The sequence below is a fragment of the Balaenoptera acutorostrata genome, chromosome 19 (genome assembly GCF_949987535.1).
Source record: "Balaenoptera acutorostrata chromosome 19, mBalAcu1.1, whole genome shotgun sequence".
Classification (NCBI taxonomy): Eukaryota; Metazoa; Chordata; class Mammalia; order Artiodactyla; family Balaenopteridae; genus Balaenoptera; species Balaenoptera acutorostrata.
In genome coordinates this window covers 55,205,796-55,223,875 of record NC_080082.1, presented here as the reverse complement: position 1 = coordinate 55,223,875, position 18,080 = coordinate 55,205,796, and the positions used below count along the sequence as shown (strand labels likewise).

General features: G+C 51.2%; 1 protein-coding gene across 1 annotated transcript; it reads right to left on the bottom strand.

Annotated features, from left to right (window-relative positions):
- Positions 1–4,462: 4,462 nt before the first annotated feature.
- CD177 (CD177 molecule) lies at positions 4,463–11,071 on the bottom strand. Its single transcript, XM_057533721.1, has 10 exons — positions 11,026–11,071; positions 10,811–10,951; positions 10,388–10,570; positions 9,518–9,637; positions 9,239–9,355; positions 6,157–6,297; positions 5,254–5,439; positions 4,983–5,117; positions 4,559–4,716; positions 4,463–4,480 (listed from the first exon to the last, which is right to left on the bottom strand). The coding sequence occupies exons 1-10, from the start codon at positions 11,069–11,071 to the stop codon at positions 4,463–4,465; spliced, it is 1,245 nt and encodes a 414-aa protein (XP_057389704.1).
- Positions 11,072–18,080: the final 7,009 nt, after the last annotated feature.

Here is an 18,080-nt window from a genome sequence, read left to right as displayed (position 1 = left end):
CCTGCTAGGTTAGTGAGTTACTCTCTGGACTCAATGCTAGAACTTCTCCAGCGTACTGGAGAGAAATAGAGTCCCAAGTTTGGGGACCAGGGGAAGCTGGAAAAAGTCCATCTTGTGCAGCCTCCTTATCCTATCCCGTGGGAAGGCATTAAGAAATACACAGAGGAGGGGACATCGAGAGCACTGTGGTGGCAGAAGAACCTCTGAGGCAGAAGATGCTTATGGGAATGCTGGAAAAAGAGGATTTGGGAGCAGCCAAGTGGTGACACTGGGTATGCAGGACAGTGTGGCCCCAATCACTGGAACAAGCCACAGAGCAAAAATGTCATCAGAGCGTTCTGACAGGTGGGGATCCGTGTGGCAAAGCTAAATGACCGGGGGTCCCTAAAGGTGCAGGGAATTTTCTAGCTCTGACGGGAAGAAATCTTAGGTCACCATGACAGGGACTTATGACTTCTTATCCAATTCCCAGACTAAGCCAGTTCATAGCCCTGGAACCCCGTGAACGAGCAAGGAGGCCGGGCCCGTTTGAGAAGGACCCTGCCGTGCAACCATGGGTGTAGACAGTGAATCTTCCCCCTACACCAGAAAGACTGGTTGTGGCGGGGGGGGGGGGCGTGCATTTATCTGGAGGAGTTGGGCACTGGTCAAAGGGAAATAAATGCTCAGACCTTGTGAGGATTACCCGGATGATGGCTCTGGATGGATGCTTATCGCCACTGTGAGCCAGGTGAGGGTATAGACAGACTTTTGGCTCAAGTGCCTTTCCCAGTGGGCTTCAGAGGACCACAGACTCATCCTGTTATTTATGTCATCCTAGAACGTATAATAGGAATAGGTAACTGGAAAAGCCCTCACGTAGGTTCCCTGACCCATGGAGTGAGGGCTGTTATGGTAAGAAAGACCGAATCGTGCTTCTGAAACTATTACCACGCCCACCAAGATGGTAAATCAGAAGCTATAATGCACCCCTGGGGGAATTTCTGAGATTAATGCCAACACCACAGCATGAGAGACACAGGGACCTAGGTGGCTATCGCACCTCGGTCTAGAGAATGACGACAGTTTCTGGCAAATGTAAGTGGCAATGATCATTGCAGCTACGGTTCTGGATGTGGTTTCTTACAGATCTAACAATTCATTGTTCTGTATTCGTTGGCAGAGATAATCAGAAGCACTTCTATTTCAGGGACAAGAGTACACCTTCACTTTCTGGCCTCATGTCTTGGTCAGCTCTCCTGCCCTCTTGTCCCAGAGGAACCTTGATCATCTGATTTTCTACAGAGCATCACACTGGTCCACTTCACTGATGGATTTGTGTTATTTAATCAGACACAGTGAACAAGAAGTAGCAGGCACCCCTGATGACACACGTGTGCCACAGGGTGGGATAAACTGTGCGTCATCTACTCCCCACCCCATCACGCTGGTGTAAGTCCTAGGGGACTGTAGGTCTGAGGTCTCAATGTTCCTTCTAAAGTGAGAGACAAGTTGCTACACCTTGTGTGGCTCCCTTTACAAAAGAGGTCAGTCCTTCAGGAGTTGGCGGGGGGGGAGCACAGTCTGACCTACTACTCCCACCCATTTGTGAGGGAGCCCGTAGGACTGCCAGTTTTGAGTGGATCCTAGAGCAGGAAAAGGCTCTGATGCAGGTTCAGACTGGAAACCTAGCTGCTCTGAACCTCGGGTCATCTGACCCAAGAGACCCAAGGTCCCTGAAAGTTTCTGTGACATAAAGAGATAATAGGATGATCATAGTGCAGAACCTTGGGGTTTTGGAGCAAAGGTATGTCTTCTTCTGCAAATAACTATCCTCCGTCTGGGAAACAGCTCCTGGCTTACTACTGGGACCCAGTAAAGTTTGAATACCTGACCATGGGACAGGTCCCATGGATGGAACTGCAGTGGGGGCTGGCTCCAGGCAGAGGTGGGTAGCTGCTGTGTTAGCACTCGCACGTGTGGTCCTGAAGGAGTGATGTAGGGAAATCCTTCAGGCGGCAAAACTTCAGGGGTCCACTTTGTGGGAGGGAGAGGGGTCCTCAGGTCCACTTCTGCATGGACCCCTGGTGAGCCACTTGTTCAAGGACTTGGTAAGAAGAAAGGTATCGAATGAAGATGGGGGGATATGAGTAAGGGCCTCTGGGGATGGGCACAGAGTGTGAAGATGTTCACGTCCCACATGAATGCCCACCAGAACCCATGCCCTGAGCATGGGTACCCTTGGTATCCTGTGGACAGTGTCAGGCGGCTTCTCTCGCATCAGTGCTTGCACACGGGGCCCACGTGCAAAGTGGCCACGTGGGCGGTGGAGGCTCCACATGGTAACAACAAATGGGTTAACTCTCCCCAAGGTGACCTGGCTGTTGACTGTACTCAGTACCCAAACCAACAGAGGCAGAGGCCAACTCTAAGCCTGTTATGGCGTCTTTCAACAGCAGGACTACCCAGGACACACCCCACCCTCGAGGGGACTGAGCTTCCCCCCCACAGGGATAAATACACACTGTGGGTTCTGATTTGCCTTCCTCGGACTCAATGCTTCTGTCAGCCCTGCCATTTGGGAACTTAGAAGATGTCTGTTCTATTGCTACAGTATCCCATGAAGTATTGCTTCCAGCTAGAGGACATATTTTAAGGCAAAGGAAGTGAGGCAATTAACTCCCATCCATGGAACTCACTGATCTTCCAGGTGCCCCACTACACAGAGACAGCTGACCTATCGGAAGGGTGGAATGGCCGTGATGGTTGATGAGGGCACTGGGTGAGAGAAGGTACCCTGCCGCCCAACAGGAGACGCTGTATGTCTTGAACCAGTGGCCAGTCCATCGTGTCACCTCCCCCAGAGCCAGAATGCAGGGGTCCATGAATCAGGGGAGGATAAGGGAGTGTCCCCTCCCACTAGTACACCTAACAACCCGCTTAAGGAATTTTTGCTCCTGGTCTCTGTGACCTCAGGCTTGGTGTGGGTGAGGGACCCCATGAGAGCTCTAATCAACTGGAAGCCAGGACTGCCCCCTTGCTGTTTTGTGCTCCTTGTGCTGCTGAAACAACAGGCAGAGACGAGGGCCACTCTGCTGATGGCCAGAGGGAACGTGACCACCAGAGGGAGGCTGGGTTGCTGGATCAAGGAGGACCATGTTTGGAAGCCAGGGCATACGTTGGGGGTAATATCTCCTTGGCCGGTGGCCCTGTTCAGCACAAAGTGGCCAAGAGCCAATAAAGACAAGACCATTGAACACGTACTTCCCTTAAGAATGAAGATTTGTGTCACACCAGTTGTCCAGAGGAGGTGTTGGCAGGTGGTAAGAGAACACAGAATGGATGGTAGGAGAGGGCAGCTCTGATCACCACCAGCTACACTGTCGGGACCTTCTCATCTTCGTCATAGGCTGTTTTTCCCCATCTTCCTCTCACTGTGGTACATGAAGAACTGGTTGTCTAACGCTGTGGGTGTGTGACCCATTGTCATTAGCACAATATGGTTCTATGATTAAGTAACGGATGGGAATTGTGTCTTCTGTATTGAGCACTCTGATTTTCATCCGGACAAAGGAAAAGGGTGACTGTGCTGGACACTTTGTTTCCTTCTTCAAATTCACTCTCTCACCTTCTCCCCCTGCCCTGTGCTGTGGGGACCGTCAATGGGATCTCTTGCCTTCCAGCTGGGTTCAGTCAATGGGGAGACCCAACAGGAGACCAGAGGGAGGACACTGAGTGAGGTTGGGGTATTAATTCCCCAGCTCCCTCCCTGTAGTGTCACTGTGGGCTGGATGGGTTTTCAGCCTGGGATCAGAGATCCTGTCAGGCAGCGTTCTCTAAACACCACCCCCTCCAGATTCTAGTAATGGTAATGACTTCTCCTCAGTGTTTCAGGCCTAGGATGATAACAGCCCCAATGATATCAGCCTCAGGAAACTGTGCAAACCCTCTTGTTTCTCTGCTTCACACAAACCCTTAAGTTATTCAAGTGGGGTGAGCCCGCTGTTGGTGCTGAGGCCCTGGCTACTGGGATAGAAGCCTCATTGGTCCCGGTACACCTTCACCTCCCAAGTCATGGTGATGCCCAAATACTTTTGCTTGCAGCAACCTGAAGGCTCTGCTGCCACCCATTGGGGTCCAATGGGGATGCGGACCAGATCAGTAAAGGACAGTCTGATTTGGTGAATCCGGATTCCTCTCCTCCCTCATGCCAGATCTCTGGGAGTCCTACCCTCCCCTCACGTAGAGAAACCCCAGCATTTGGGGGAAAGGACAATGTCTTTATTATCGCACACACGGGGCCACTGCCTGAATGTCCACCCTCCCGCAGGGCAAGCTCAGCTGCTCCGAGGCCCTGTCGTCAGGTCATACAGTATGTGTGGGGGGGGGGGGGTGTGTGTGTGGGTGATAACTCGTGTAGAGGACTGGGAAATAATTCAGTGTCCAAGGCTGTTTAGTTATGAGGTCAGAGGGAGGGTTGGGGCTAGGGGGTGAGCAGGGGCTAAGAATCATGGGGAAATGGGATCAGCAGGGAGGGCGCCCCACACCAAAGGGCTAGGGATAGTCCCAGCCCTCCCACCCAAGCCAGGTCGGGGGCAGGGGCAGCTCCATCGGGCACTATAGCTTTATCATGGTCCTCAATCACGGAAAAGACCCCAATATTCTTGGTACCGTTCAACAAGGAGCTGGAAGGTTGGGCCAAGCAGCCCTGGATGTTCACTGGGGCGGTCAGCCCACCTGGAGAGTGAAGATCGAGGCAGAGAGGGCTCAGATTTCCTCAGCTTAAATTCCTAAACCCTAGGAATCCTAGACCCTCCCCTCCGCCCTCAGACCAAGAGACCAGGCTCTCAGTCCCCTCCTCCCTCCGACCTAGAAAATCTGGGTCCCCAGCCCTGTCCACCCTCAAACGCATAAGCCAGGATCTCAAGCAGCCTCCCACCTCAGGACCAGTGAATTCAGGCCCCCAGCCCCTTCATCCTTGGGACCTGACCTTCAGCACTCACCTCCCCTGAGAGCAATGTGACCCTTGTAACAATGACTGGTGCCCTTAGGACACCTCACAATATCAGAGTTTTGTGTGCAGGATCCAAAGGTGGACAGACAGGTGGGACATTGCAGGTCTCCCGGGGCAGGGGGAGCTGGGGAGCAGAGAGAAGGTTGGGGGCACACAGCTCTGCTCTTAGCTGTAGCCACCCTCCTTGAGCCCCAGGGTGTATCTCTGGGGCCCCATCTCTCCCTACCCCTGGTCCCACCCAGCCCACCGGGGTCCCACACCTGGATGAGGGAGGGAGTTCAACAGGACGCTGCTGCTGGTAGCCGAGTTGCACTTGTCGGAAGAGCAGAACCGGGCAAAGGAGGCGACGAACACTCCGGGGGGCCCCGAGTGTATGGAGATAGTCTGGGAATCCTGTGTCCTGGCCTTGCTGCAGCCTTTGCTCCCCATCAGGAGTGATTTGAGTCCTGAGGGGTGACAGAGTGAAAGCTGGGTGGAGGGAGGGGAGACTCCGAGGGTGGCAGAGCCGGGGGTTCCTCGGTACACAGCAGGCAGAGGGGGGATGTGGGTCCTCTGATGACAGGGGCACAGGTCCTGGTGAGGGCGCGGGGAAGACGGGCCAGAGCCTGGGTCCTCCTCCAGCTCTGCCACCTCTCAGTTCTTGCTCAAATGTCACCTTCTCACTAGAGCATCCCCAGAGAGCAAATTACAACCTTTACATCACTCTCCCGATCTCCTTTCCCTGCTGGATTTCTTTCCATAGCTCTTATCTTCATACGCATCTCTTACTCTTTTTTTTTTTTTTCTGCTTCCCCACTGGCACGGAAAGTTGCCAGAAGGCAGATGCGATGGGATCTACAGCACCTAAAATAGTGCCTGGCACACAACGGGCAGCTCATTAGACCTTGAGTGAAGTCACTGAGGTTACTCTGTGCCAGCTCTCTCAGCCCTTTGCCTGGAGTACCGGATACAGCCTAGCAACTACCCAGCAGGGTAGGTACTATTATTGCCATCACCTCGCCCCCAGTTTTCAGAAGGGGAAACCAAGGCGCAGAAGGAGGGAGAATTGGGTTTAGAACTGCAAGCATGAGGGGAACCTGGCAGGAAGTTCAGGGCACAGAATCCAGGGCAGGGAGACGCAGGACCCCGTGAGGCGGTCTTGCCGTCTTGCGCAGCCCACACACCTACATCTATGAGCAGAAGCGTCTCCTGACACACCTCCCCAAGATTACACAGCTGCTCCCTATTCGCGGGCCATGCGACAGGTTTCTGAGTCAGGTCTTGAGAAGTCCGAAACATGTTCCCCCGATGACAGGTCAGAATGGCTGCGGAGAAAGAATTACCAGGGTCTGTGTGATTCAGGGACCTGCCTGGTCCTGCGCTTGGGAAGATGATCACATTCTTGACTCACCCTCCAAGCCATCTGGCCACTGGGTCCCTCGACCTCAGATTAGAAGGGACACAGGAAGTCCGAGCCCCACCCCCATTTTTTACCCTGTTTTGCTGGAACATCGCAGGGACTTTTCCCAACCCCCCTTGGGGACAGCTGTTCCTCCCTTTGGGTGTGAGAGAGATGGATGGCTCTTCCTTAGCCTGAGCCAATCTCTACTTCCCTCTCTGGGCCTCGGGGTCCTTATCTGGAAAATGAGGAGGGTAGCCTGACACCACATATTTCTTTTAACTGAGAAACCCTATGTTCCAAACAAAAATACTCAAATGCTTCGTGTGCACTGAACACTTACTGAGGTGCCCGGCTGCCATGACTAGTTTCCACGGATTAACCCGTTTAAGCCTCCCAAGGAGCTTGCCTCACCTGGATTGCCTCATTTCCTCCTGGCACCCCGGCCCCCGCCCCGCACCTCCACTTACTCCCTGACATCTTGCTGTACCCCATCTTCTCATGCCTGGCCTTGCCGATGCTCAATAGATATTTGCTAAACTACCGAACTGAACTTAACCAGGGAAGGCAAATGCACCGTCCAATATCTGGCTCTGATGCTGAAAGCCAACAGAATATGGACATATATTAGGGATATCCATTTGTGGCCTAATGGCTGTGTTTTACGTGACGTGTGTGGTTTGGGAGCGTGCATATGTGGGATGTGTGTGGATGTGTAGTGGGTATGTGGGGTGTGTGGGGTAGTATGCGAATGTGTGAAATGTGTATGGTGTGTGATGTGTGGCATGTGTGTACAGTGATAGAGTGTGTTGGTGAGGTACGTGGTGTTATGTTTGTTGCATGGGTGTGGCGTGGTGTGTCCCGTGTACCTGTGTTTTGTTTGTGTGTGCTGTCCGCGGCATGTGATATGCGGTCTGTGTGCTGGGCGTGGCATGTGCTATGTGTAGTGTGTGAAGTCTGTGGTGTGTGCGGGACGTGTGAGGTTTAAGGAGGCCTGTGTGCGGTATGTGACGTGTGGTGTGTACTTGGCACAGTGTGTGTGTTTGTGTCTCCCGCGTGTATTGTGTGTTGTGTGCGTTATGGTGCGTGGTGTGTGTGGCATGCATCTGATCTGTTTCAGAAACGCCTTCTGGATTATGAATGTTACCTAGTCCCAGAGATGAAGGCCGGATGAGTAAACCAGCATTAATGAAAAGGAAAGATTCAGACTCTGTCCTTCTCTGCTCAACACCCTTCCACAGCTCCCCTGCCCTCAGCAGAAAGGCCAGCCCCTCAGTCTGGCTGGGCAGACACCTGACCCACCACCAGGACCCCCAGCCTACCTCTCGGCTCCCCCAACAATATCCGTCCCCAAGACACAGCAGGGCATTTCCTGCCTCCTTGGCCTGGCACCCGCTGTTCCTTCTGCTTGGGACGGCTCTCCCTTCATGGCCCACACTCACCTTGTCCACCTGGAAAACTTGTGATCGCCCACCACCCCCAGCTGCACCCCATCCTCTCGATGAGCCCCTCCTCAGGCAGAGCCGAGGGACCCCTCTTGAAACCAGCGGGCTGCCCCCACCTCCAAGCCTTTGTCCATGCTGTTTCCTCTGCCTGTTCGTGTCCTTTTCTTCTTCTGTGAATAAACTGCAGCTCATCTTTAAGACCCGGCTCGTAGGTCACTTCCTCTGTGAAGCCCTCCCTGATTCGCCCCTCCCAGGACATTAGTATCATCCTCCTCTGAGGCCCCCCAGACCCACTTCCATGACAGCCCTGTGACCATCTGTGTCTGCGATGTCTCCCTTCCCGGTCCTGGAAGCCCTTTAGGGCAGGGCCAGGGTCTGAGTCCTCTGGGGTCTCCACAGGAGACCTTGGAATCCTGTACAAACTCACGTCAGCAAACGCATCCTGGGTGCCCATCCTCAGCCAGCCCTTGTGCTGCCCGAGGCCGGAAGCCTGGTGTCAGTGACATCTAGGCCCTGTCCTCAAGGCTCCCCATCCAGCCAGAGAGATCCAAGCAAGAGGAACGTTTGCTGAACTCACTCAACTCTCTCCCTGAAGCTCAGACAGGGAAGACCCTTCTCCCACTTTCCTAAGACCCCACTCCCCTCTTCGCCCCTCTACCCTCCTCACCCCACTCCCCACCTCGCCATGGCAGGTGCTTCACATCAAGACACTCTAGGCCACTCTCATCCACCAGTGTTCCAGTTTGGCTGGGTTACCATGGGGAAGTGGGGACCCTCCCCGTGTCCCCGTTTGGCTCTTACTTTCCCTGTCACACCTGAAGCACCCTTGATATCCTCCCTGATCTTTTTTCTCTGCAGCATGGCTGCTGGGGTGCTCCAGTACCATGGGTGGGGGATGGGTGAAGGGTGGTCAAGGGGAGGTGGAAGACCCAGGGTTACCCAAGATCAGGGGTGTGGAGAAGTAGAATTGGAAGCAGCAAGTCACTCCCAGCAAGGAAACCAGCAGGCACACCTGCACTCACTTCTGCAGCCAATGGATAGAGTGGCACACGAGGCAGCCCACCCCCCCTGCCCCTCTGACCTTCCTCCCTGCTGCCCTGCTCCTCTCCCACCTGCAGGCTGCCCTAACTTGGCCAGGCCCAGCATCGTTTAAAACACCCACCAGTGGATTCCTGTCCTATAGGAATGTCCCCTGGACCACGCACCCTCTGTCTCCCCTTGAGCTGGACACCTTACTGGCACCCTCACCTGAAGCGCCTACTGGGAGAATCCCTGACGTCACACCTGCCTGAGTGAGTAATAAATATCTGAATGACGTGATGCTGGCTTTGGTGGGATGTGTTTGGATGTCCGCCTTTCACAGGGTCCTCATGCCCCGAGGCCGCGGCACAGGGCGTTTGGTCTTGTGGGTATGACACTCACCTTTAGGATCACAGGTCTCCCGCAGGTTGATGGGCCCGATTTCCTGAGTCCCATTAAGCAGGTTGCAGCCTGCTTGGGACATGCACCCCTGGACTTTTAGATGGGTGGTGAGGCTCCCTGTGGAAAGTGAGAGAAGGGGAGAGAGAGAGACACTGCTGCTGGGACCATCCAACCCTCATGGGGGGAGGCGCAGCTCTGGGAAGCCAGGCCCACCCTCCTCCGGGTCCCAGACCTCAGCTCCCTTTCCTCCCCAGAGACTCAGATCTTGGTCCGGCTCACCAGCACTGAGCAGGAGGACCCCACTGTAGCAGTGTGCGCTCTCGGCGGGGCAGGTCAGCTCTGCTGCAGACCCACAGCTTTCGGCAGACAAGCAGACTGGACACCGCACAGACCCCAGGGCTGGGGAGATGACAGAGAAAGGGAGGGAGGACTGAGAGGGCTCTGGATTCAGACCACGTGCCTTCCCTCCACCCCCTCCCCCATTTTGCTGGTCCCCAAGAATCAATTCCCTAGTCTCCCCCAAATGTGCCCTCCTCAAGCTCTTCTCATGAAGGCCTGGGGTGCAGGGCATTTGGAATATGAGCTAGAGAGAGAGCAAGGTGGGGAGGGAACGTGAGATCTGGGAAGGGGCGCCCGGGACTGAGCACAGGAGGTGGTACAAGTCGGGGAGGGGTGCCCGGGGAGGACCCAGTGGCTTCATCCACAAGTTCCACTAAACAGCCCAAGAAGACAAGACGCCCGTGTCCACAAAAGATGCCAAAGAGCAGAGAAACGCAAAACACAGCCCCAAACCCGATTTACGGTCTCAGACAGAAAAAGACAGTGGGAAGTCACAGGCCAATTTCACTTAGGAGGAGGAGATGCCAGAACCCTCACTAGAACACGCGTGAACCGAATCCAATGGGATGGAAAGAAGGAGCCGGCGCCAGGTCAGGGCCAGAGCCAGAGCTGGAGGTGGGTGGTCGAACGTGGGAAAATCGGTCCAGTTTTCTGCTCCAGGACTGTTGGAAGAAGCTGTGCTCGGGGAGGGGGTGCTGGGGAGGGTGGGCAGGGAGGGATTCTAAAGGAGCATCCCCTGTGTGCTCACCCCAACCCCTCAGCCCCGTGGCTTCCCTCCTCCCAACCACCCTCCTCCTCTCCCTCCGGCACCTGTGGGTAGGGGCGGGGCCCAGAGAGGGAGGCTGGTGGAGAGATGGTTGCACAGGTTCTCCCGGCACACCCGGGTGTAGGAGGCGATGGACAGGCCGGGGCCTACCCTGTGCTGGGTGACGAGGGCCTCGTGATCGGCTGCCTGGGTGCAGCCCTTGATGAGCACCACGTACACGTGGGGTCCTGGACCGAGAGAGAGAGACAGGCCGGGGTGAGGTCATGACCAGGGGCGGATGTGCCTTGTGCTCTGGGGTGAGAGGCTGCAGAGGAGGCCCCTGGGCAGCTGAGGAGGGGACAGCTCCTGGTCCTGGGGGGAGCAGGCTTTCGAGTTTGTCACAGAATGCCGGTAGGACCGGGGGCGCTGGGAGCGTCTCTGCACAGGGGAGGGTGGGAGGCAGGCGGGGGCCCACGGGCCCTCCTTACCGTTCTCCATCAGCATCAGAACCTCCTGGCAGCTCCAGCCATCCTCACAGTGTTCCTGGCTAGTCGTCCACTGGAGGGGCAGTTCCGACGCATTCCTCACGGACACCAGTGTCCCCCAGTAGCAGGTCAGGGCCTGCACTCCTGAGATGGGAAGAGCCTATCAGCCTTAGCGCATCCTCCAGGGGACTCCCCTCCCGTCTGGGGTCCTCACTCACGGGGCACGGTGATGCCCAGGAGGGCCAGCAGCAGGGCAGGGCTCATGATCAGGGCAGCTGGAACCCTCCCTCCTGCTCTTTCCTCCTTTTTATATCTCGTCTCACACAAGGCAGTCCAGGAAAGGGGTGGGGAGGGCAGGGACTTGCTAAATGGGGCCTGGGCCTCCCTCTGAGTCTCAACACCTTAAAGGCAGCAGGGGTGGGGAAGGGTGGGGGCTGGAGGGTGGGTGAGTGAGGTCGAGGGGGAGTCTGGGCCCTCCCTCTTTCCCCAGACCCAGGAGTCTGGGCCCCCGGCCCCTCCACAGTTAGAGATTGAGGCATCCTGGCTCCTAGACCTCACTGGTCCAGATCCCCAGCCCTCTTTCCTCCAGAGCCCAGCTGTGTGGGTCCCCACGCACATCCTGTTTCAGGGCAGTTTGTGAAGGCGGTTTCCTCACCTCATAGCAACTTGGCCACCTTCTGGCCCCAAGTGAGGAAATGGCCCAAGTGCCTGTGAAGACACTGTGAGGTGAGTCTTGGCTGGTCCTTATGCTCTCCCTATCCTAACCTCTGCCCCCCTCCTACTTCCCTTTTCTTTCTCTTTCCTTTCTATACTGCCGACCTTCTTATTCTCTTTTTCACTTACTTCCCTCATGCTTTCTCTTCTTCTACTATTCTCTCCCCTCCCAGCACAACACAGGCCCTGGAATCTCCATCTCCCCGCCACCCAGGAGGGAGCTGAGGAATGGTGGGGTGGGGGGAGGGGTAGAGACTGAATCTCTGTCAAAGAATTAGGATATTCCTCAGCAAAGCACAGTGTCTTTGCCAGAAATAGATGGAACAGTGGTGTGCTAGAAGACCAGCTTTTCAGAAAAACAGCATCAACAAACCCTGCCTGGTAACATCGGCCTATTTCTATGGTGTAAATTCTCCTACCATGTCTGATTTTAAGCTACCAATCATTTAACAACCAGCTCGCAAAATTCCTAAATATTTAACAATCGGCTTTTGCAAACCTGCACAAACCAGCTCTAGCATGCTGGGTAGGAGGGAGACAGGGAAGAATCAGGAGTGTCTGTCGGTGGCTGCAGAGGCCAGATGTGGGTGTGTGAGGAAGAGAGGGGAAAGGGAGAAAAGAGTGAGAACAATAGTAGAGGACAAAGAGAAATGAACATGAAGCTTACAATATATGTTTATTTCAACATCTTTATACATTGTATTTTTCTTCTTGTTTGCAAGTTTAAAATTTGCTCCATGGACAGAGGCACGTTCCTCTCATCTCCCACTGTGTCTCCACTACTAACATGGAATAGCGTAGGTGCTCAATAAATATTTATTGAAGGAGGGAAGGAAAGGAGGGAGAGGAGGGAGGGAGGGAGGGAGGAAGGAAGGAAGGAAGGAAGGAAGGAAGGAAGGATGCAACAGTGCCATCACCACATTTGTATAGGTTGTGCACTAAAGAAACATCACCCCCTCCCCAGTGATCCACATTGTTGCTGTGTGAATGGAGCCCTCTGGAGTTGTGTGTGGCCTGAAGCAATGTCCCTGGAAGAAGAGAAGGAAGGGTGGGCAAAGAGGCACATAAGGTCATAGGCCGTCAATTAAATGTCTGATTTTAGTCAACAAAGATTTACCAGCCTGGAGTCTGTGTCTGGTACTGTCCTAATTTCTGGTGAATCAGGAAGACCAATAAGAATGAAGCCACTGCTTTTGTTGAATTCACAGTCTAGTGAGAGAGACAGACACTAAACAAATACATGAGCACCAAAAAAAAAAAAAAAGCAAATGGTGCTGGGTGCTGGGCAGAGAGTGAAAGCCAGGTGATGTGAAAGTGAGTGACTGAGCTGGGATCAGGGAGGGCCTCCCTGAGGAGGTGACATTTGAGCTGAAAGCAGAATGAAAAGAAAAAGCTTGCCGTGGAAAGACAGGCAGGAAGAGCATTCCAGGCAGAGGTAAAAGCAGGTACAAAGGCCCTGAGGTGGGATCAAGCTTGGCTTATGCGAAGGTTAGAAAGAAAGCAAATGGCTAGACTATGGTGGGTAAGGGGGAGAGTGGTAGAAGATGAGGGAGGAAAGGCTGGCAGGGGCCCAGCAAGGTAGGGCTAAGTCAGGTTATTAAGGCAATCTTTCTGGGAGTCCGGTATATTTCAAGTGACTAATGCAAAGTCTGGATGTAGGGCTGTTTAGCAAAAGGTCTGACAGTCCTTGGTGTGTAAAACTGTTTGCTACCAGACCGGATTCCGTTGCTCCCTGATTGTGTAGCCTTGGGTCATTTACTTCCCCTCTCTGAACTTTCCTCTTCTGTAAAGTAGTTGTAATGATTACCTGCACCTCATGGGTTGTGGTGAGGATTAATGTCTGTATATAACCCAAAGTAGGTTCTCAACAAATGATAAAAATAGTTAATATTAGGAGCCTTTACTCTGTTCCAACCCTAGTCCAAGCACTTTTTGTTTCAACTCATAGAATCATGACTCATACCCTGAGGGAGATTCTATTAATAGCTTGATTTTATAGTTAAAGAAACTGAGCCCCAAAGGAGTTAAATAACTTGCCCAAGGTCATACAATGTGGCAGAGATAACTGCCCACCAAAGATCCATGCTCCCTTCAGGGTGTAAAGATGTTACTAAGTGGCAACTGCCTAGCCAGGAATTACATTTCCCAGCCTCCATTGCCTCTAAGTGAACCATGTAACTAGTTCCCACCAATGGAACGTGGGCAGAAATGACTGGTGTCACTTTTGAACCTGAGTGGTTACAAAGCAGGAGTGTCACCTCCTTCCTCAAATACTCCATCAAGTAAATGTGATACAAATGAGAAATAAACATCTATTATGTTAAACCACAGAAATTTAGTTTGATAATATATCTGTTTCAACTACTAGAATTTTTAATACACACAGCCAGGAAGTGCTTTCCTTGGGATGGATGTCCTAGAAGAGCCTGAGACAGAGATTCTTCTTGTGCTAAGTGCTCCAAGACATCCACTTGTAGCATTACCAGTACTGGTTCTTTTCTTTTCCCTACCCTTCCTTTTCCTTCCCTTCCCTTCCCATTCCTTTCCTCTCCCTATTAGGAGCGACAATTGCAACTATTCCTTGTGCCTCTTGTAGAAAAGGATCCAGAAACTAAAAGAGGGAAAGGAGCTTGCCAAGACCTCTGTTTCAGGCTCTGGCTGAGCTAAAATCAATTCTGGGCCCCTCAGACCACACTTTGGCCGACTCATTCTGCTTTCTCCTTCAGAACTGGCCAATGGGTTCAGCAGGCATGAGAAGCCTGGGTCATGCCAGAATGTGCTGCGATATTTACCTATAGATGACAAAGCAGACCCTCTAGCGCTTGGGTGGGGCTTCTTCCATGTTTATTTCCAACAAAGACACTTTCTTTGCCCCGAGACTCCCTGAATGCTGTGAGGAACAAGTACATCGCCTCTGGGTCTCTACAACCTGGGTTTCTCTGTTTCTGCAGGATTAGAGTCATTTTAGTTGTTGATGACAATATTCTACCTGGGTGATGTTGTGTCTTTTCTAGTGCATCACATCCAGAGGTTCGTAATGTCAGTTTGTTGTGTTATTGGCTAATTAATAAGTGACCATGTGAACATCCCAGTCTCCACCAATAAGACCCTTTTATTTCCTTGTACACACCATTTCCAGAGAATCCTCCCTTATCGACACAGATTACACTTGGGTCGAGCTTCTCCACCTGCCCTGTGCTGCCCATTATGCAAAGCCCTTCCACTCAGGTGGCTCATCCCTCAGAGCTGATGCTATTAACCCACCTCATGAAGTGGGAAACAGCCCTGACAAGGGAGAATGAGCCCTTGAGTCACAGAGTCAGGAAATGGTGGCAGCATCCGGGAGCCCAGGCCTTCCCAGCAACCTGCACTCTGTCCCGCTGCACCAAAGCTCCCCAAACATGGTCGAGTCATCTGAATGATACATTTCCAGTCTCATCTGCCAAGCACCCAGTTTTCTCCAGCAAAGAATTACTCGTATGGCAAAACAGTTCACATTCAGATTACAGTATAGGACCTTATGTTATAAAGAGGAGGGGATCCGGAGCGTGTGACGAAAAGTTACACTTAAATATCTCTATCGGCCTTTCTGTACTCACCAGAGGAACAAAAACAAGTAAAAATCGAATGCAACTACTGGCATTGACTCCAGTCAATATCCTCCAGCGCTGGAGGCACGGTGGATAGATTAACCCTTTGGAAGCCAATCTCACACTAAACCTTACAAGTCCTTTGACTTGGAGTTCCGTTTTGGAAAAAAAATATTCCTAGTGTGTAAGGAGAAGGGGAGCTGTAATACCTGGAAATTGTGAGCTTTTAGTAAAGAGGCTGAGATTCTAGACCAGACATTGTTTCACTCTGATCTGAACAATTTACTTCCTCTTTCTTGCCTTCAATCTCCTCCTAAGTAAAATGAGGCATGGTTTTCAATCTTTTCACCATACAGGAAGAAGAAACAGGGAAGGATAAAAGTCCAACACTGCAGCGGCAGGACTAACATCTTAGCGTTTACAGCACTGTGGAGAAAGCCGTCTTTCCTAGAAGCCACCAAGCAATGTACACCCACAGTGGTTTGAGCTGAGAATGCACTCACCTTCATCAATAACATCAGTTGTCAGGCAAAAATCTTTCAAGATAATTCCACTTGACCTCACTTTAATTGAAGTAATATAGAAATGGAATGGAATTGTTGAGTCACATGGTAGGCATATGCTTAAGGTTTTAAGAAACTGCCAGACTGTTTTCCAGAGGGGTTGTGCCATTTTACATTCCCCACCAGCAGTGTGTGACAGGTTCCAGTTTCTCCACATCCTTGCCAATACTTGGTATAGTCAATCTTTTCCCTTTTAGGCATTCTAAGAGTTCCATGGTGGTATCTCATTGTAGCTTTTTTTTTTCATTGTAGCTTTATTTTGTATTTTTCTAGTGACTAATGCTATCGAGCATCTTTCCATGTGCTTATTCACCATCCGTGTATCTTCGTTGGTGAAGTGCCTGTTCAAATATTTTGCCCATTTTTTTATTGTCTTCTTATTGAGTTGTAAGCGCTTTGTATATTCTAGTTGCAAGTCCTTTGTTAAACAGATGTTTTGCAATAGCTTTCCCAGAAATAAAGGCCTATGAGGCATATGTCCAAATAAAGACACATGAAGACATATGAATGTTAATAGTAGCTTTATTTGTAATAGCCCCAAACTGGGAAACAATGCAACCAAACTGTGATATAACCACACCATGAAATATTACTCAGCCATAAATAGGAATGAGCTATTGATACATGCAAAAATTTGAATATGAACTTCAAAATGATTCTGCCTAGCGTATTTATGAGGTTCATCCATGTTGTAGCATGTATCCGTACATCATTCTTTTTTGTGATTGAATAATATTCCAATGTATGTTTATACCAGAATTTGTTTATCCATTGACCCATTGATAGACATTTGGGCCATTTCCACCTTTTGGCTATTGTGAATAGTGCTGCTATAACATGTGTACATGTATTTGAGTATCAGTTTAAAATTTTTTTGAGTATATACCTAGGAGTGGAAGAAACCAGACACAAAAAGTCACATACTGTATGATTCATTTATATGAAATATTCAGAATAAGTAAATCCATAGAGACATAATTGGTGGTTTCCAGGGGTTGGGGGATGGGGGAATGGAGAGCAACCTCTTAATGGGTACAGAGTTTTATTTGGAAGTGATGAAAATATTTTAGAACTAGATAGAGGTGGTGGTCATACAACATTGCGACTGCATTAAATGCCACGGAATTGTTCACTTTAAAATGGTTTATTTTATGTTATGTGAATTTCATCTCAATAAAAAAATTATACTGAATGAAAGAAGCCAGATGAAAAAAGAGAACATACGATAACATTCCATTTATATAAATTCTAGAAAGTGCAGACTAATCTATTGTAAGTGAAAGAAGGTAAATGATTGCCTGGGTACTGGGGGGGTGGGGCCGAGTGCAGAGGGAGGGATTACAAAGGCTCATGTGGAAACTTTTGGGTGGAATGGATACGTTCACTGTCTCAACTGTGGTGATGACCTTATGGAGTGTGTATGCGCATCAAAACTCATTAAACTGTGTACCTTAAATACGTGTGGTTTCTTGCCTGTCCATTATACCTCAGTAGAGCTGTAATCGAGGCTTGATGTAATGGATTGCCTGTGTAGTCAGGAGGAGAGAATATTGTTCCTCTATTACTGCTACTTCCAAATAGGTAGACGCTGGATGTGTGCCCGCTGGTGTGCAATAATAATAACCGTTGGCCTTTGTGTGGCACTCACTGCATACTGGGCACTTCAGGCGTCTTAGCTCATTTAATCACCCAAATGAGTCAGCTGAACTCATTTACTTCACTCAACTTTCCTACCCCCTGGCCTTTGCACATGCTGTGTCCTCTGCCTGGAATGCATTTCTGCCCCTTTGTGAGCTCTAGGTTAACTCTGTCTGGGTCATTCTCCATTAGATGTCTGTCTTCAGGAAAGTCTTTCCTGGTCCTTCCATCTAGGTCAGCGTCCCAGTTATGAGGTCATAACTAACTATATGAGAGGACTGAGGAGCAGCTAAACTCACCCTGTAGGAGAAACTTTTAGGGAGTGGTCATATGCGTCTGATGATAAAGACACCATCTTTTCCCACAATGACAGGATTTCTCTATGTAAGGTATAGGGCAGGACACCCAGAGGTTTGGCACAGGGGAAGGAAAAGAAACCAGAGAGAGATTCACCATCTGAAGGCTGTCCTTCACTGGTCGGGTGCACATCTCCATTCCAGCTCCAATGGTAGCAGAGCCTTCAGGGTGCTGCAGTCAAAGGTATTTTCCCATCACCACGACCTGGGAGGTGAAGGTACACTACACCAATATGGATTCTACCTAGCGGTCAGGGCCCCAGCACAAAAGGGGACTCATTCCACCTGCACAACTTGAGAAGAGATTGAAAATTAGATAATTGGCAAGGGTGTGTGACTGTTGTGGAGACACAAGGGTGAGAGCAGTTTCCTGGTGCTGATACCACTGGGTTTCTGTACTGGAACACTGAGG

What these genes read in the sequence shown, in the direction of transcription:
- CD177 (XM_057533721.1), bottom strand. Translation starts at nt 11,071, where the DNA reads ATGAGCCCTGCCCTGCTGCTGGCCCTCCTGGGCATCACCGTGCCCC. An exon ending in CCTGGGCATCACCGTGCCCC is followed by an intron (nt 10,952 to 11,025) that starts GTGAGTGAGGAC and finishes TTCCCATCTCAG; the next exon opens with GAGTGCAGGCCCTGACCTGC. An exon ending in GGTCCTCCTGCTCAGTGCTG is followed by an intron (nt 9,356 to 9,517) that starts GTGAGCCGGACC and finishes CACTTTCCACAG; the next exon opens with GGAGCCTCACCACCCATCTA.